Raw genomic sequence first — 19,059 nt, 5'->3', positions numbered from 1 at the left:
ACGTGGGGTCTATTTAAGGAGTCCTTGTTAGAGAACTAACATTGTGGATGCTCTTAGGCCGGATACTTTCACTTTAATACCGTACCTTAGTATTTATTGGACTAAATGACACAATCATCACATTTCATACCAACATTTTTTCTTCGATTTATGTATATAAATTGAAGAATCAGATTCAATAATCACAAAACATAACCAAGTAATAAAAATGGCACAAGTAAAGAACAAGCAAGTGCTTCTGAAACATTATGTGTCTGGTTTTCCTAAAGAATCAGACCTCAACATTGTTGACAGTACCATAACTCTTAAGATTCCAGAAGGTTCCAACGATGTTGTATTGGTTAAAAATCTTTACTTGTCTTGTGATCCTTACATGAGGACTCTTATGAGTGACCCAAAAGCATCTATCAATCCACGTGCCTATGTTCCTCAATCTGTAAGTTTATGGCTGAAACCCTTTTCAGTATTTGTCAAATTATGCCTTAAAGTAGAGTTTTTTATATGTAAATTGGTCTCTTCATCATATGGGTCAATTTGTTGTTAGTAGGTTTACAATTTTGATTTTGGTGTGATCCATTTCTTAGCAAATTATTCTTTTTGTGTATTTTGTTTTTGTTTTTGTTTTAACTCTCTAGTTCTTGGTGCAAGTTGTCCTAGTAATCCGCAATTTGGCGGTAGCATAAGTAAAGTATGAATAAGAATTGTTCTAGTCAATTTACAAACTCGGATTCTTTGGAAAATTGGAACCATTTTGGTGACTAATTTGTGTACATGTGTTAAAGAAAAAAAAGGGATTAAATTGTATGTTTGTTTTGATTATTGTATTTTGTTATTTATATATTTTAATTGGAAACAAATTGCATAGAAAATTATGTTTCTTTGGTGGGATTTTATTTTTGTTGAGAATTTGAAGGAAGTGCTGGATAGAGGGAAGTGGTTATGTGACTTGTGCTTAAAATTGCTTTAACTTTGTAGTTTGTGAGATTAGAATTTCAGTTTCATTTGTAAGTCAGTTACTGATGATTTTCGTAATTTCAGCCGTTAACTGGTTATGGTGTGTCTAAAGTTGTGGAATCTGAACACAAAGATTATAAGGAAGGTGATATAGTGTGGGGGATAACTAATTGGGAAGAGTACAGCTTGATCCCTGCGGCTCAAATACATTTCAAGATTGAGCATACTGACGTTCCTCTTTCCTACTATACTGGAGTTCTAGGTATGTATGATTATAGAGAAGAATGGAATTGATGCCAGTATGATATGCAAGCCTCAAGTTATTATGATGTTTTTATGTGATGAATGAGTCTTTACTTTGTTTAGTATCGTTACAGACGGGTTAGCCATCAGGATAGAAACCTATTGTGTGAAAGAGTTGTTTGTTTGTCTGGCTGTTTGGTCCTATATTAATATTTTTCAATTGTCTTATCTTGTTCAACAAAGGATATACGGCTGAAATTGACCTTTTATTTGAAACTGATGATAGCTCAATGCATTTGAATATGTTACATCCGCTTCTCTTATAATCTTTTCTTGGTTTATAGAACAAATTTTAGTATCTAACATGCAAGCAAGCTTATTGTTAATGTTAGTTGTGTAGTTTTCTGTCATTCTGTAATGCCTTTTTGACATGTGTTTTTCTTTGAGTGCAGGTATGCCAGGAATGACTGCTTATGCTGGTTTCTTTGAAGTAGGCGCTACCAAGAAAGGAGAGAATGTTTTTGTTTCAGCTGCCTCTGGTGCAGTTGGTCAACTTGTTGGCCAATTCGCCAAATTGCATGGTTGCTACGTTGTTGGAACTTGGAAGTGCTGGAAGTAAAGAGAAGGTATATTTTTTATTGTTGTTGTTATATGTGCCTGCATAAATGATGACCCGTCAGAATCTGATCGAAGGCGCGTTCAGTGTCTTACTCTGACACGGCAGATTTGATTACATTCAATTAATTTATTTTCTGTAATTATTACACTGACATTGATCGAAGGTGTGTTCACTCTCTTACACTGACATGACAGAATTGTCCTATCTACAATATCAACAATCAAGGTTTTTGCTCACTGGTTATATTACAAAATTACTGTAATGTAACAAAAATACTAGAATTAGCCTAATTTTATTACAAATTTCAATTATTGAAGAAATGTTTACGTAGTTAGCCAAATTGAAGAGAATTGTACCAGGAACCAGAATAATATTTGCACAGTTGAACTACTCTTAATTTTTAGGATATGAATGTTTTGTTGTAACCTGGAAAAGGAAAAGAGTATGATTGATGAGTCCCCAGAAATCCATTTTTGTGTCTTTTCATTGACAAGCAAAAAAATTATTATCTTCCTTTACTTAAATATATATGTCTCTTGCTACCAGGTGGATCTGTTGAAGAATAAATTTGGATACGATGAAGCCATTAACTACAAAGAAGAGCAAGACCTCAATGCAACATTGAAAAGGTCAGTTTGTAACAGTTTTGCTGCAGATAAATACTAGTTCAATATGCTTATTGGCATAAAAAAGTATAGTTACCACGTTTAGCAACACGGACGAGACACACTAGTGACATGTGGATATCAATTTATGTTAATTAGGCACTTTCCAGAAGGCATTGATGTTTACTTTGAGAACGTTGGAGGCAAGACACTTGATGCTGTACTCTTGAATATGAAAGTGCATGGTCGCATACCTGTGTGTGGAATGATCTCACAGTACAATCTTACTCAACTTGAAGGTGTAACAAATTTAGCACATATCGTATATAAGCGGGTTCGTTTGCAAGGTTTTATTGTAGCCGATTACTATCATCTATACAGCAAATTCTTGGAGTTTGTCCTGCCTCGTATCAGAGAAGGGAAGGTTGTGTATGTGGAAGACATAGCTGAGGGTCTTGAGAAAGGCCCTGAAGCCTTGGTTGGCATATTTAGTGGCAAAAATGTTGGCAAACAAGTGCTTGTTGTTGCTCGTGAATGAATGCTAATGCTTTCATTTGATTTTTTTTTTTTTTTTTTTTTTTTTTTTTTTTGTGTTGAATAACAAGCCCTCTTTGTATGGCCTTCTGTATTAATCTTTCTTCACTAGTGTTGATTGTAATTGCTTACTTCAGTGACATCTGATGATAAATAAAACCTATTATATGCTTCTTTGTTTCTTGTAATAGTATATTGATAATTTAATTCAGTTTTATTTGAACTTAAGTACGACCATTAAGTTATTAACTATAGTTTAACGTTCTAATATTAGTTTCCCTCAAAATTTATGTTGCACTGACACTTTAGATTGAATGCGTCTCCGTTGTCTAAATTCCGTCCGCGACATGACAATGGCACATATAGATACATTTAATCTATTATTAGTGCATGCGTGGTAGAGTCATGTTTAGTGTTCATGTTTGTGTGTGTTAGTGTTTCATAGTTCAAAATAGCACATTCTCAAAGTGATATGACCTAAATATATGTTAACACTTGTCTTTGAAAATAGATGCAAATTTTTGGGTAAATTTTGAAATATATTAATAAATCATAAGAAAATCAATGTTGAAATTGTTTTATAATTAAGATAACTAAGACAACATGATGGATTTATAACTGTGAAGACTTGTCTGGTAGCACTATCATTCTAGTGACTAGTCCTGATATTTCATGATGGTATCCAAATGAAGGAAGAGTAAGGACAGTACAACAATTTGTTTCTTGCTGCAATTGTTGTAGTTAGGTTAAGTTTTACATTAACTTAGGACTATTATAAATAAATTATTCTCTTATTTAAATTATATTTCAATTGATAAAGAGTTGATTCATACCTAAAAGACTTCCGGCTCTGTTAAATGAACTTGGACCACATATTTACATCCAACAACTGGGGAACATTAACAATTACTTACCCTCCAGATCCAATTTTCACATTTTGAGGACAAAGTCACTAATACTTTTCAATTTTTCTTTTTCATTTTCTGTCAAAAAAGACTGCATCTAAATTCAAATCCTTTAATTAAGATGAGGCTCTAATTTAAAGTTTAAACTAATCAAATATAATAAGTCACTAAAGTGCATTGAGATGTTAGCGTGTTGCTACTTGCAACCATTCATTCATTCCACTTTATAGCATCATGATGATTCAACTTTTATATTTTAGCTTAACTTATCCTTCATTAATCACTTTTCTGTTGAAAACTGAATGAACTAAAACAGTACCAAACATGGCACAAGTGAGGAACAAGCAAGTGATACTGAAGGACTATGTGTCTGGTTTTCCTAAAGAATCAGACATGAACATTGTTGATAGTACAATTACTCTTAAGCTTCCACAAGGTTCCAATGATATTCTGCTAAAAAATCTATACTTGTCTTGTGATCCATTCATGAGGAATCTCATGAACAAACCACAAGGAGCTCCCATTAATCCTCTTGCATACACCCCTCAATCTGTAAGTTAAAGCTTATGTGAATAGCCCTTTTGAGTATATGTCAAATTTGATCCTTAAAGTATCTTTTCTTATCTGTAATTTAGTTTGTGCTGTGCATGGATCAACATGTTAGTAAGTTTACAATTTAGATATGATAAATTTCTTAGCAAATTAAAGAAATTGGAATTTTGCAGTTTATGTGATTAGCTTTTCAGTTTTATTCTTAAATCAAGATTGAAACTAATCAAAGAATAATCTACAAAGTTGAGTTTGAAACAATATTTTGTTAATGTAGTTTCTGATAATTTTTCAGTAATTACAGGTAATAGCAGGTTTTGGGGTGTCTAAAGTCCTTGAATCAGGACATCCTGATTATAAGGAAGGTGATTTAGTTTGGGGATTCTGCAAATGGGAAGAGTACAGTTTGGTCCCTTCTTCTCAAATACTTTTCAAAATTGAGCACACGGATGTCCCACTTTCCTACTATACTGGAATTCTCGGTATGTATTCAACAATTTCAATTTATATTGATTTATGGTAAAGAATGCACTTGATTTCAGTCTCATATGCAGGCCTTATCTGTTGGGAACCAACCATAGCTGATTATTAGTGTTTGTTTTTGTTTAATGAGTAAGTTAGGTTAGCTGTTGGTGTATTCTGTTAGCTAGGTTTGCTGTTAGTGTATTCTGTTAGTCCTCCTATGCAGTATAAATAGGACTGACAGTCTTGTTGCAGAATTAGGAAATCATTTACTTCAAGAGTGTAAACTAGAGTATGCTCTAGTGAGAAGAGGAAACTAGCTCCTTCGTGTATTGGTTTTCTTCGTATCAATAAAACTTGCAGGGAAGAATAAACTCCATTTTCTCTACATTGATACTGCAAGAACTAATCAATTCGGACCTATCACTATCATTAAACAATAGGTATAGTTGGCTGTAGAGGATCCATTTTGTCATGGAAGATACATATTGTGTGATTGTTGTATAGTTGTCTGGCTGTTTAGCCGTTATCAACCCTTTTCCATTTTCTTCTTTTCATAATTGAAGGTTATTTAGAATTGGTTTCTCATTGCTTTTAGACATCTGTTACAGCCACATCTCTGCATAACTTCTCTCTAGCCTAAGTTTTTAATGTTCTCATTTATGTTTTATTTACAAATGATATTGTACAACATATGTCATTGATGACTCGCATATTTTTCTGCCATTCTGTTGTGCTTTTTTAACATATGGTGCGTTTTTCTTTGAACACAGGTATGCCAGGAATAACTGCTTATGCTGGTTTCTTTGAACTAGGCAGTCCTAAGAAAGGAGAGACTGTTTTTGTTTCAGCTGCCTCTGGTGCAGTCGGTCAACTTGTTGGTCAATTCGCTAAACTGAAAGGATGTTATGTTGTAGGAAGTGCTGGAAGTAAAGAGAAGGTATTGTTGTAATTGCTTAAGTTTTATGTTCCTTAGTATGTCACCGTCACCTTGGGGATTGGGTAGTTGAGCTAGTTTGATATAAAGGTTAAATATAAGTTGAAGGAGTTATAAAGGACCGGGGTTTAAACCCTAGTGAAGGAGAAAATTGTAAGATAACAACTAATATACTATCATTTGCCTATCCAAAAAATAAAATAAAATCGCCATAACCTGTTCCTTATTTGTATATATAATGTATAGAGTTTTATGGTTCTAATGTACAAATTTGGTTATAACGTGTACTTTATTTTATGTATCAGTATTTGTACTACAATATTCAACTCCCTTACCCTTGCCAAAAGAAAATGGAGGGAAAAATTTGCATAATGAATTGTGGCATAGATTAAAAATTGTACCAAGACCTGAAATAGTTTTTTTTTACTGTGTTAAAAAAACCTAGTCCTTCTTTTGTTTGAATGCATGTTTTTTTTACAATCAGGTGGATCTTTTGAAGAATAAATTTGGATTTGACGGAGGTTTCAACTACAAGGAAGAGCCTGACCTCGATGCAGCTTTGAAGAGGTTTGTATTCTGCACTGAACAGTTTGGTCATACAAAAAGATTTAGATGTTACTTCGTTGCGTAGCCATTATAATTTATAAACTTATGTTACAGTGCCGAATAGTAAAATACAGTAGTTGCTAATGTATTATATCGAAATATACAAATCAGGCACTTCCCTGAGGGCACTGATATTTACTTTGAGAATGTTGGAGGAAAGACACTTGATGCAGTACTTCTGAATATGAGAGTCCATGGCCGCATACCTGCTTGTGGAATGATCTCACAGTACAATCTTACGCAACCTGAACCTGTAACGAATTTGGCACATCTCATATATAAGCGGATTCGAATGGAAGGGTTTAACAGTGCTGATTTCTTTCACCTAAATCCTAAATTCTTGGAGTTTGTCCTCCCTCATATCAGAGACGGGAAAATTGTGTATGTTGAAGACATAACTGAGGGTCTTGAGAATGGTCCTGCAGCATTGATTGGCCTGTATAGTGGTCGCAATGTTGGTAAACAAGTGGTTGTCGTTGCTCGTGAATAGAAAGCATTTGCTTTCCTATGTATTGTTATGTTGTCGATTTTTCAAAATTTTCTAGAAAAGTTTAGCTGTCTTTGTACCACCACCTTTGCAGTCATCTTTTTCATATGTATGATATGATGAGACTGTGTTCCTGATAGTTCAGGGAGCTGTGTAATGTATTAGTGTTATTGATAGAAAATAAAATCATTTGCTTGCCTTTGTGCATTGTCATCTAAAGATTTTTTTAGTTTGGATCAATCTAACTTAAAAAATTTTGTTACTTTTCGGCGTTCACATTTCTAAAAATTACACATGTAGTTAAAGCTTTTTGATGGTATATCTTCTAGATATGTGCTTATAAACATAACAAAATTAGGTCTTTTTTTTCATGTGTACAACTAATGTTAAGGAAGGTGAAAAGAGATTTTCCCTTAATTTTCAAATAATCTTTTCATTATAAAATTAAATGAAATTCATCCGCGTTGATGTTATTTTGTTTTTTTTGTTAATCATCCGTGGGACTCTCAACCTAGATAAGAAGTGGTCGTATAGATATTTGATTCACGATTTACTTTTATTGAATTGAGAGTGATTCTGCAGCTGAATTCTTTTTTTTTTTTTTTGTGAGCATTCTGCAGCTGAATTCTTTTTTTTTTTTTTGTGAACATTCTGCAACTGAATTCTAAACGACTAAGTTGATGAAAATGATACACAAGATATTTAGGTAGGCAATAAAGAAAAAGCATCCAATAACATCGACACAGATGCCTAGGGATGTACTTGTTTTAGCAATCACTCATGATTTCCTGTAATCAAACAGTTACTGGCCAAGCAAAAAAATTCCCATCTATATCAAGGTAAAGGAGAACTACACTTTGTAGACCATGGTCAACATAAATAATAAATACCAGACAACTTGATACATCAATGTATAAATTTGTAAATTAGAAAAATGAGATGCAATGAACAGGCAATTTGGGGTAGTGTTTTGTTTTGAGCCTTAGTGGATAAAGGTGCATCCAACCACAACTTTTAAACACTCAATACTCATCAGCATACTGCCCTAGCTCTGCATTTGTTGGCCTGGAAAACCTTGTGGAGGTGGCATTGATGGAGGTCTAGTCCCAATGGGGGCTGGCGGTGGAAGAGGCGGCATTGCACCAGGTACAGATCTAGGACCGTTTGCAGCCATAGGAGGTGGTGGTGGCATTGATCCTGACATTGGAGGTGGAGGGGCCCGTGGAGGATTTCCCATAGGTGCGCCGGGAGGTAGCCCTTGTGGAGGTGGTGGTGGTGGTGGTAGTGGAGCTTGTGGTGGTGGGGGCATAGGCCTTGGTGGAACACCAGGTGCTGTGGTGCCATTAGGTGCAGAGGCAGGTGGCTGTGGTTTGGTTGCCTCTGGGGGCTTGGTTTTAAAATACAACTGCAGCTGCAGACAAAGCAAAAGTTCTGTCATCAGAAGCTGCTAGTGAAAATTAAATATCAACTACCGTTAACTTATTCACAATCACACAAAAATTATGTAAACTAGGATGGACAAACTTTTTTATCTTAGAAAAGAAAGAGGAGAAATGTACTAACTGTGAACATCTTTGAATCTGGGTCCCAATGCGAGAAAAACTTTGGAGTGGACTTATCAATTTCTGTGCTTGGTACCTGAGATGTGGATTGATTAACAAAGTACAAAAAGGTAAATTTCCGGAACTCAATATATGTATGTACTCATCGCCCAAAACATGATAAATAATAAACTAGAGTAAGTATTTACCTTGAAAGAAATTGTTTCATAAGGTTCAGCTGCAAACAATAGATACTGGTATCTTTTATCAAATGGCTGAATCCTCTGTATACATAAAAATGTGAACGAGAGAAAAACCGAAATGTTAAGACATGGCTTTGTGTACAACAAATAATTTGACAGCTTGACTTCAGAACACACACACACACACACAAAAAGATAGGAGGCGGTGTAAATCTATAAATTAAAAGTGTACCTGCTCATAGGAGGACATAAATCGATGTCTCGGCTTTGCGAGGTCTTCGATCTCAGGATATTCAATCTGCATCAATAAAATTTTAAAATTTTATTATTATCATATAATGTTAGAAGCATTCAATGTTGAGAAAATCACAAGGAGAAGTGTTATTAACTACTACAACAACAACAACCAGCAACAGTGCAGTCTATTCTCACATTTTCGGGTACATGGGTGAAGCATCACCACCATAATGTCCTATCATGAATTGTATTTGTGTTCAATGACAAACCACTTAGAATCAAACGATTCTTAATGGTTGAACCAACAGTCTTCTTTGATGTCCCTCATGTCAACCCCTAATACTTGTACTATCTATCATCTAATCTGCTCTCCTCACTAGTATTTCTACAAGTCTTATCCAGTCTCCACACACATACCCAAATAAACCAACCAATATGTGACTCCGCCATCTTTTATAGAACCGTGCTACCCTAATTTTCTCTCTACGGTTTCATTCCTATCATAATACTCTCTCTATCCTAATACCCACATGGAGAAGTGTAATCGACAACAACAACCACTATCACTACTACCGGAGTCTTCTCTCATGGAGTTTAATACATTAATATTGTCCTATCAAAAGTAAATTGTACCTAATTACAACTCATTTAGATATGAATCCTTCTTAATAGTGCAACTTAAAGTATTCGTTGATGTCCCTCTGTCCCTAAAATTTGTGTTATCCTTCATTTGATCCACTATCTTCACTGTCATTTATATGAGTCTTCCCACAGCCCACACACACCCAAACAAACCAACTACTTTTTAACTCTACCACATCATATTCTCCACTAATAAGCGCTGCCCTAATTTTCTCTCTAAGACTTCCATTCTTTCTTCTTTTTTTGGTGTTAACCCTCTGGTTCCTAGGGGAAGGGGGACCCAAGTAATCCAGAGTATGGCCGGGAGAGACTTCCATTCTTAATCCTCATGTATCTTCTCATATACAACCAGTACTCCTAATCCTCTAAATTTTCCCAAAATCAATTTGAAATATATAACCATTAAAATCTAAGAGCTAGCATATTCTTACTTATACAGTTTAAACAAAATTGCTTCTTCCATCCTTTAAGTTATTTGAACATATCTACCGGCATAAAAACATGTGACACTGGTAGGGAGAACTTATGTAAACAACTTATGACATGTTCATAAGTTGTTTTTAGCTTATTTCCATAAACCCTCCAGCACAACTTATAAAAGCAACTTACAGAAATCGAAAAAATAGTTCAACTTTACTATATATTGTGTTACAAAAATAGTTTATTCATAAGCATTTATATGCTATAAGCAACAAAATAAGCTTTTAATCCAAACAGAGCTAAGTCTCACTCACAAGTCACAACAATTAAATTGTGACAATGTTTGAGAAAACTTACGAAAACAACTTATAACATGTCCATTAGCTGTGTTCAACTTATTTCCATAAACCTGCCAAGATAACTTATAAAAACAACTTATACTTTAACCTTATCCAAAAACAGTTTGACTTTATTTTATCTTAGAAATAGCTTATTTATCTGAGCTTGCTTATATGATAAACACTTATGTTATAAACTACAAAATAAGTTGTTATCCAAACATGACCTAGAACTTATTATTAATCCAGTATAATTAAATAACTTAAAACCACAAAAACAATTTCACCTATAATATAACTTAACGAACAAAATCTGAATTCAAACATGAAACGAGAACAAACCTGAAAAAGGAGAGATCTTTGCTTCGTATCAGGATCAAATTGCTTAGTCACACGGTACCCAGGCCTCCCAATCTTAACTGCAAAAAACAAAACCCACAAACACACAAATAATAAAATTAATTATCCCAATTAATCAAACTAATTATCCCAATTAACAATTAAACAATGATTAAGGGGTTTAATACCAGATTTCTTCATGTTAACCTTCCTCTTATGAGGCTGAGGTTGAGTAGGAGCATCTTTAGCCTCACGAGCAGCACGTTTAGCGAGATTGGTTTGATGACGTTTTCCTTGAGTATGAGCGAGGTAGTTACCTTCGTTGTTGTGAAGAGTGAGACAGAGTTTACATTCATAACTACCGAGATGATTGCGCATGAAATAGGGATCTTTTGCTAGATCTATTGTTTCGAGAGCGAGTCGTCGGAGTCGTTCACGGCGGTCTATAGCTTCGTTTTGAGCTGTGGCGGCTCCGCCACTTCCTGGTTTTGAACCCCATTCTCTGTCCATTGTTGTTGCTCAGTGCTTAGTTCTTCGTTCTCTCTTTCGATGTACTAGCTACTATCGCTTTGGAATCGAGAAATTGAGAAACGAAAAGTGCATGTGGTGTTTTTTCAACTATATATATAGACACTTCAACTTTGTTGGGTTGGGCTTGGCTTGCCTGTTGGTTCACAAGGCCCACTAGCTACTTCTTTCTTTCTTTCTTTTATTTTATTTTAAAATTTTAAAATAATACTTTTTTTGAACAAAAAAATTTAAAATAATAATGATATATAAAGGTTTAAGTAATAGTTAATGATTGTAAGATCAACTTAATTTTCGAGTTCTAGAAATAAAGTAGGTATAGGTATGTGCATTCGAGATGAAGAAAGAAAGTTGTGTACTCTCAAAAACTATGTAGTTCATCTTATTGTGTTCGTTTGATGTAGAAGAGGCTTTGGAGTTTTACCATGTTATTTGGTGGATTCATGACTTATAGCTATCAAATGTGGATTTTGAAGTTGAATCGAAATAAGTAGCCGACTATTTCAATTGAGGTAGGGGAGATCATCGAATTTGACGTCATTATGGATAGTAGCTTGCAATATTGCAAGTTACATTTAACAAACTCTCGTGTTAGGTTTATTAGAAGACATGTGAATGAGGTTACCATTGAATTAGCAAAGGCAGTCTTTGCCTAGTTTTTGCGTCTTTGATGAAATTTCGACAAATACTAACTACTTGATTGCTAATGAAATGTTATAAGCATATTTTATTAAAAAAAACAAAAACAAATTCATATTCCTTTTATTGTTTATATTTATCGTGAAACCAACAAATTTGCAAGCTTTCATGCTAATAAAGGCCTTCCGCTCCTTTGATCGGAATTTAAGTAGAATTTGTTTTTCCTTTGTTTGATTTATTGTTACATGATGATGTAAGAGGCGTTTGTGCCTCTTGACTTGTTGTGTAGCTTCTCTGTTTATCACAAAAAATAAAATAAAAAGGACATGAGTATTACAAGTCTGTTCATAAATACATCATTTTGAGTATATGTTGTTGGATATAAGATTTGTTTTAGTTGAGTCTGGTCATAATTGGCCTGCTTATTTGTTGTAATAAGGTTCAGGCCTCCTCCTGTTTTGCAATTTAATTTTCTAGCTTTGATCAAAAAAAAAAATGTTTAATTTATGTTATTCTTGTTGTGTTTTATCAATTTGAAAGAATAATATTGTTTGACAAATAATGTATCATCTTTATTAGAACTATAGATGATCTAGAACTTGTTATATTTTTTTTTTTATATAAAATAATCATTCTAACGAGTATTATATCTGTTTGTTAAGACTTTTAAAAAAGAATCAAAAATCACCTTTAAACGAAAAGTTGTTATCGACGGTTTCATAAAAACAAACATGAAGAATTGGGGTGTCCGAGGTTCGAACTAGACTTTTACATTTATGCAATATCTCTATCAACTGAGCTAAACTGTTTTATTCTCGGAAAATAAAAAGATTTTTTTTTTTTTAAGAAAGGGAAAATAAAAAGAAATATAAACCATTTATACCTCACAAATAAATTAGAGGACGATAAAAAATAAAATTACCCTTGAAATTGAAAGTATAGAAAATGTCTTAAAAAAAAATCGAGATTAATTATTGTTTTTGATCTGTCTCGAGGTATCACATCACCGTATTATACCAAACCAAACGCAGCCTTACATACAAACATAGAGAAGAGAAGAGAACGTGGTGGTGGATCGATCGATCGATCATGGCGTCGTCGGTGGTGAAGAGCATCTTAAACACGGTGAAGGAGAAAGGTCTCGGTGGCTTCTTCAGACACCTCAAAGATGAAGGATACCTGTTTGTCCCTTTTCCCCTTTCCATTTCTCTTTTTCAATTATGATTCAATTTCACAAACCGTGTAGTACCTTTCGTTTTTGGGATTATTAATCCATAATAATCATTATTCAGCCCAAAAAATGCGCTTTTTCCACTATTATTAAATTCTTCTTATTTAACTGCAAAATGGAATTCCGTATAGTTGAAATCAAACTCCAATTGATTTCAATTTTTCGGTTAATTAATGTGATTTTGCTGTGCATTATTTGAAGAATATAATTATTAAAAGTTTGTTGATTTGATTAGCTGATATTGTTTTTTATTTTTGTTTTGAATTTCCAGGAGATGCCTTCCTGATGGAAACCTATTGTAAGTCGATTTTTGTTTTGTTTTTGATCTTACATTTGACTTTTTCTTTCTTTCTGAGTGTGTGTTTGTATTCAAATACAAACATGATAATGACGATAATGTGTTACATTTTGTTGCTTCATAATTTCCCTAAATGGTTAGTTGGATGCGAGCTTTTAGGTGTTGTTTTTGGATGTAAATCGGGTATCCTCTGCCTGCAACGGCGGAGACTAAACCCTCGCGCTTTGTGGGACCCAAATGGGCGACAAACTCTCACTACGAGTTTTAATGTCGTTGCATACCCAAACTCGGGTTTGAAGAGAGTTTTTAGGTGTTTTGATTGCAAGTTGTTACGAATAAAGACAATTTTTCTCTATTGTGATGGAGGGTTTTTGAAGAAAAGGAATGTGAGGGCAGCATTTTCATTTTGGAATGAGTTATGTTATGTTCAAAATAATGAATATGGGATAGGATATTGAGTTTCATGATAGTATGTTCTTTTTAAAAATTAAGAAATTTGTGAATATTCATTTCAAATGAAAATCTTATCCGTCCTTTCGTCCCCCCCTAAATCCTCCATCCAACCATACCTTAGGTTGAGTTGAAAGAACTTATGTTTCTCATTGCAATCAGATTCCTATTTGGATAAACAACTTAACTTGAGGCTTATGTTTTAGCTATTTTTATAACAAAAGATACATTAAAGTAAAAAGATTTCCCATAGGATATAATCTATTTTCAATAGGTATCTTGGAGAGCTTATGAAGAATTGAAGATAAGCTGAAAACAGTCTCTGAACATGTCATAAGTTCTCCCAAACAGTCTCACAAGTGCTTATGCCAGTAGATAAACTCAATAAGCCAATCCAAACAGGCCCTTAAATTTGTTTCTGTAAAGTTGGTGAAAGGCTCAGCTTTTGATATTAATATCTCTGCTGTTTATTTGCATTTTACCCCGAGATTTGAATTTCCTTGTGTTACACGTGTTTTTCCTCTTCCACTCTAATTGCTTTCTGAATTTATGTAGGCAAACCAAGATCCACAATATTGGGGCAACGCTTGTTGGTGTTGACAAATACGGTAACAAGTATTATGAGAAAACTGAAAACACACAGTATGGTTAGTTCCCCGCTCTCTCTGTCTATATCTGTATGTGTGTGTGGTTTATTCTGATAAATGGATGTGGCTCAAATGAATGAAAGCCAATCCCTTGAGCCAAGACCAGTTGCGATCACTTGGGCTGCAATCGCCAGCTTCAAGCATTCTGGTTTTTACACATTGCTATCTCATTATGACATAATGAACATGATAGGTAAAACCCTTTAATTAGTTAGTTAGTTATGTCAGACTATGATGTGTATGCATAAGAACAATTAGAGAGAATCAGCTTATCATTTGAGAGAATTACGGCATTTGGGTAATTGGGTAAAACCCTTTAGTTAGTTAGTTATGTCAGATTGTGATGTGTATACATAAGATCGATTAGAGAGAATCAACTTATCATTCGAGAGAATTACGGCATCTAGGTAATTGGGTGGTTTGTAGGCCCTCAAAGTTCTACAGTGTTCTAGTTCTCTAATAGAGGGAATCACCCCTACTTCCTACTTACCAAACAGGTTCCCATCATAACAAGATAGAGAGGGGGATATAACCTATAAGAATGACATTTTGTCAAAAAAAAAAAAAACTTATAAGGATGACATGGTGGATGAGGTGGGAGAGTTAAGGAGTGGAGTGATGAGGAGGTCAATGGTTCGATCCCCACCCTCAGCATAAAAACTAATAATGCTAGCATTGGCAGTTTCAAAAAATAAAATGAAATAAGAATGGGATATGGTGTAATGTTGTGGCTTTTAAAATATTATCTCATATGAGTTTCTATATGGAGTAGAATACTACTGAGGGAATAAATGTCTAATGCAATTATTGGAGTTACTACATAACCTTACAAGTAAGCAATCAATATCACAATATTTACAATCAGGTCAAGAAAGATAGATGTAAACACTTGTTCTATATCTCTATCTGTACAATTAGCTCAAGCGTATAGCCGAACATGCCTATAAGATGATTGCATTCCATTTGGGACAATTGTGTGTGCAACACACAGCGAAAGGATGAAGCAATCTTTTAAAACAGAGAGCTATTGAGACATTGTTCTTACTCTACATTTTTGTGCATTACCCGTTGATTTCCCAATCAATGGCAATAACACTTCACTTTTCTATCTGAAAGTATGATTCACTTTAGAGGAGTCAAATCTTCCATATTCTATAATTTATTGTCAAGACTCAAACTTTGGTTGGACTATTTAAAACTCTAGATGTAATAACAAATGACACATTATTTTTAAAATTTGGCAGGAAGACACAGGTGGGTTGAATATGCAGAGAAGTCTAGATATAATGCTTCTCAGGTTCCTGCTGAATGGCATGGCTGGCTTCACTTCATAACTGATCACACCGGCGATGAGGTAAATTCGCTTGTTTCCTAATTCTTTTCCTAAGTAATACCATATGCTAAAAAAATATAAAGCCCCAACATAATATTTGCAATGAATTTGTTGCAGCTTCTTTTATTGAAACCAAAAAGGTACGGTCTTGATCATAAAGAAAATCTGTCTGGACATGGTGAAGAGTTTATCTATCATTCCAAGGGACATGCTCTCAATCCAGGGCAGAGAAACTGGACCAGGTACCAACCATGGCAGTCCACAAACGAACCGTGAATATGGTTCAGCTTTGAGTTGCCGATGTATTGGATTGAATGTTTGTTTTTCTTTCCTCCTGACAAATTGCTAATTCAATTCATGAGGTGGAAAACTGTTTTTGCTTTTTAATAATAAAAGAATTATTAGCTGTGATAGCAGACAAATTGACTGTGAAATTGGAATATTTCCTATATACTGTCACCAATCGGTATGTATGTGATGTAATATGTCAAAAATATTTGCTCTAATTTTACTGTAATATTTTGCCCTAGCTCTGATTTGGAGTATACGTTCTTTAATTTCTGACTTAGTTTAGTAATTGTCACCCCTCAAACCTGTTATGAAAATTATATACAGCCATATCCCATATGTATCTTCACTTTATTTCACATTCGTAGTTGAAAACTTTTTTCCATTATTTGTATGAAAATTCCACTTCCTTTCCATATTTAATTATTTATGTAATACGCATACATAAATTTTTCTTGCAAATAACAAAAGGTAAATATAATTTTTAAATAAAGTGCCACGTAATAAATAAATAACAGAAGTGATTCCAATTCAATCTTCCAAGATCGAAAGATATATTGTCCCTTATGGAAAGAGAACGAGGATCAAATGCTCTTAAATTCAAATGGTTTTGATCTAAACTAATGTTTTGAAAACAAAACTAGTCATCTAACAATTGTGATCTTCCGTCATGGTTCAACTGCTTGAACTGAAACAAAATTGTGGTCGAATTGCTCAAGTAACCAAGTTGCAGACAATGCACATTCATTCATGATGTAAGGGAATTGGTCCTAAATTTTTTAAGCATCTCCCTTTTTAAGAAATTGTTTGGCACATGAACATAGGGGAGAAATGTTAACGAGTGTCCTCTAGAACACTCTTTAAGAGTCTAAAATGATAACTTTTTATAAAAATTTATGTACTTAAACTTAATATATTGGAAATTGAACTATTTAACTTTTATAAGGAATAACTTCTTAATTTATAATTCTTAAAGAGTGCTCGGAACACTTGTTAAGAAGACCTTTAAAATAAAACTGAAATGTACTCTTTTTTTTTTTTTTAAGGAGCCTTTTATGTTTTGGCCAATTCAATTTTAGCTTGTCAAAAAATAGAGAACAATTCTCTCAAAAAAAAAAAAAATAGAGAACAATATTCAAATCACAGTTTTTTTTTGGTAAAAAATCACTACATTTTTGCTTTATACAAATTAGGGTTAATAGGCTTTTACCCCCCTGTAATATAGGTGACTTTTGGTTTTGCCCCCTAGGAAATTTTTTTTTTAGATTCCGTCCTCGTAAAATGAAGATTCTTTGGTTTTGCCCCCTGACCCCAATGAGTCAGCAGAATCTCCTATGTGGCACGCTGCGTCAGCAGATTCTGCTGACGTGGCGCGCTGACTGTATAATTATTTTTATTTTTTATTTTTTTATTGGGGTACACGTGGCATTTTTATTTTTTTTTAAAAAAAATATTAAAAAAAATAAAAAATTCTGGAAACTTGAAAAATTAATTAAAAAAATTTAAAAAAAATTAAAAAATTCTGGAAAAATTAAAAATTAATAAAAAAATTGAAAAAAAATATTAAAAAATTCTGGAAAATCGTAAAATTAATTAAAAAATTCTGGAAAAATGAAAAATTAATAAAAAAATTGAAAAAAAATAATAAAAAATTCTGGAAAATAAAAAAATTAATAAAAAAATTGAAAAATATATTAAAAAATTCTGGAAAATTGAAAAATTAATAAAAAATTAAAAATTCTTTAAAATCGAAAAATTAATAAAAAATCTGGAAAAATGAAAAATTAATAAAAAAACTGTAAAAAATATTAAAAAATTCTGGATTTTTTTTAAAGAAATTAAAGAAATCTGGAAAAATTTAAAAATTCTGGAAAAATTAATAATAATAAAAAATGATTAAAAAAATAAAATAATCTAATAAAATGAAAAATAATGAAAAAATTTTGGAAAATAAAAAATTTCTGGAAAATATTTAAAAAAATTCGAAATTTTCAAAAAAAATTAAAAAGATTAATCATTTTTAAAAAAATGAAATTTTTGAAATTTTCATTTGTATTTTTCAAAATTTTGATTAGTATATATGCATTCATCACTTTAAAATTTAGTTTTGTATGGTTGTATTAGGTCCAGTTTAAATTTGAAGACATGCAATTGAAATAAAACGAACCAACATGTCATAACATTAGTGAATGAGAAAGCTAGATTAATAGAGTTCGATATTGCACCCGATAGAAGAACAACCGGCAAAATTCCAGGAAATACTAATTAGTTGTAATTTTTAAATGGTCGAGAAAAGGGGAAATAATGGGCGATAATAGAACACATGAATCAACGAATGTAGTAGACATTGTTGAAAACAAAATTTCGAAAAATACGAATGAAAAATTCAAAAATTTCATTTTTTTAAAAATGATTAATCTTTTTAATTTTTTTGAAAATTTCGAATTTTTTTAAATATTTTCAAGAATTTTTTCCAGAAATTTTTTATTTTCCAGAATTTTTTCATTATTTTTCATTTTATTAGATTATTTTTCATTTTTTAATATTTTTTACAGTTTTTTTATTAATTTTTCATTTTTTCCAGATTTTTTATTAATTTTTCGATTTTCAAGAATTTTTAATTTATTAAATTTTTTTATTAATTTTTCAATTTTCCAGAATTTTTTAATATTTTTTTCAATTTTTTTATTAATTTTTCATTTTTCCTGAATTTTTTAATTTTTTTTTCAATTTTTTATTAATTTTTCATTTTTCCAGAATTTTTTAATTTTTTTTCAATTTTTTTATTAATTTTTAATTTTTCCAGAATTTTTTAATTTTTTTTAAATTTTTTTAATTAATTTTTCAATTTTCCAGAATTTTTTCAATTTTTTAAATATTTTTTAAAAAAAAAATAAAAAAATGCCACGTGTACCCCAATAAAAAAATAAAAAATAAAAATAATTATACAGTCAGCGCGCCACGTCAGCAGAATCTGCTGAAGCAGAGTGCCACATAGGAGATTCTGCTGACTCATTGGGGTCA

General features: G+C 32.6%; 3 protein-coding genes and 1 pseudogene across 4 annotated transcripts; 3 read left to right on the top strand and 1 right to left on the bottom strand.

The window, feature by feature from the left end:
- Nucleotides 1–121: 121 nt before the first annotated feature.
- LOC146896514 (NADP-dependent alkenal double bond reductase P2-like) lies at nucleotides 122–3,183 on the top strand (annotated as a pseudogene). Its single transcript, XR_015023046.1, has 5 exons — nucleotides 122–436; nucleotides 1,039–1,216; nucleotides 1,650–1,823; nucleotides 2,363–2,445; nucleotides 2,581–3,183. The product of XR_015023046.1 is annotated as an NADP-dependent alkenal double bond reductase P2-like (transcript).
- Nucleotides 3,184–4,142: 959 nt separating this feature from the next.
- On the top strand, nucleotides 4,143–7,120 carry LOC146896513 (2-alkenal reductase (NADP(+)-dependent)-like). Its single transcript, XM_085736123.1, has 5 exons — nucleotides 4,143–4,412; nucleotides 4,714–4,891; nucleotides 5,645–5,811; nucleotides 6,293–6,375; nucleotides 6,526–7,120. The coding sequence occupies exons 1-5, from the start codon at nucleotides 4,185–4,187 to the stop codon at nucleotides 6,902–6,904; spliced, it is 1,035 nt and encodes a 344-aa protein (XP_085592249.1). The 5' UTR covers nucleotides 4,143–4,184; the 3' UTR covers nucleotides 6,905–7,120.
- A 587-nt stretch (nucleotides 7,121–7,707) lies between these two features.
- LOC146896512 (hydroxyproline-rich glycoprotein family protein) lies at nucleotides 7,708–11,213 on the bottom strand. The gene is made up of 6 exons (XM_085736124.1): nucleotides 10,810–11,213; nucleotides 10,625–10,701; nucleotides 8,878–8,943; nucleotides 8,652–8,726; nucleotides 8,465–8,539; nucleotides 7,708–8,312 (listed from the first exon to the last, which is right to left on the bottom strand). The coding sequence occupies exons 1-6, from the start codon at nucleotides 11,129–11,131 to the stop codon at nucleotides 7,947–7,949; spliced, it is 981 nt and encodes a 326-aa protein (XP_085592250.1). The 5' UTR covers nucleotides 11,132–11,213; the 3' UTR covers nucleotides 7,708–7,946.
- Nucleotides 11,214–12,817: 1,604 nt separating this feature from the next.
- Nucleotides 12,818–16,276, top strand: LOC146896511 (NADH:ubiquinone oxidoreductase, 17.2kDa subunit). Its single transcript, XM_085736122.1, has 5 exons — nucleotides 12,818–12,969; nucleotides 13,291–13,317; nucleotides 14,323–14,414; nucleotides 15,659–15,768; nucleotides 15,865–16,276. Exons 1-5 carry the CDS (start codon nucleotides 12,878–12,880, stop codon nucleotides 16,021–16,023), a joined length of 480 nt encoding a protein of 159 aa, XP_085592248.1. The 5' UTR covers nucleotides 12,818–12,877; the 3' UTR covers nucleotides 16,024–16,276.
- Nucleotides 16,277–19,059: the final 2,783 nt, after the last annotated feature.

The sequence above is a fragment of the Medicago sativa genome, chromosome 8, assembly GCF_051527215.1.
Source record: "Medicago sativa cultivar Bolivia chromosome 8, Bolivia_mono, whole genome shotgun sequence".
NCBI lineage: Eukaryota > Viridiplantae > Streptophyta > Magnoliopsida > Fabales > Fabaceae > Medicago > Medicago sativa.
Note: the sequence above shows the minus strand (reverse complement) of the source record. Positions and strands in the feature narration are given on the sequence as shown.

Excerpts from the sequence above, each read along its gene's own strand:
- LOC146896511 (XM_085736122.1), top strand. The coding sequence starts at position 12,878 with ATGGCGTCGTCGGTGGTGAAGAGCATCTTAAACACGGTGAAGGAGAAA. Across the intron at positions 13,318-14,322 it reads CTTCCTGATGGAAACCTATT|GCAAACCAAGATCCACAATA; the intron begins GTAAGTCGATTT and ends GAATTTATGTAG. Across the intron at positions 15,769-15,864 it reads CTGATCACACCGGCGATGAG|CTTCTTTTATTGAAACCAAA; the intron begins GTAAATTCGCTT and ends AATTTGTTGCAG.
- LOC146896513 (XM_085736123.1), top strand. The coding sequence starts at position 4,185 with ATGGCACAAGTGAGGAACAAGCAAGTGATACTGAAGGACTATGTGTCT. Across the intron at positions 4,892-5,644 it reads CTACTATACTGGAATTCTCG|GTATGCCAGGAATAACTGCT; the intron begins GTATGTATTCAA and ends CTTTGAACACAG. Across the intron at positions 5,812-6,292 it reads GTGCTGGAAGTAAAGAGAAG|GTGGATCTTTTGAAGAATAA; the intron begins GTATTGTTGTAA and ends TTTTACAATCAG.
- LOC146896512 (XM_085736124.1), bottom strand. The coding sequence starts at position 11,131 with ATGGACAGAGAATGGGGTTCAAAACCAGGAAGTGGCGGAGCCGCCACA. Across the intron at positions 10,702-10,809 it reads GGTTAACATGAAGAAATCTG|TTAAGATTGGGAGGCCTGGG; the intron begins GTATTAAACCCC and ends TGTTTTTTGCAG. Across the intron at positions 8,313-8,464 it reads CAGATTCAAAGATGTTCACA|CTGCAGTTGTATTTTAAAAC; the intron begins GTTAGTACATTT and ends CTTTGTCTGCAG.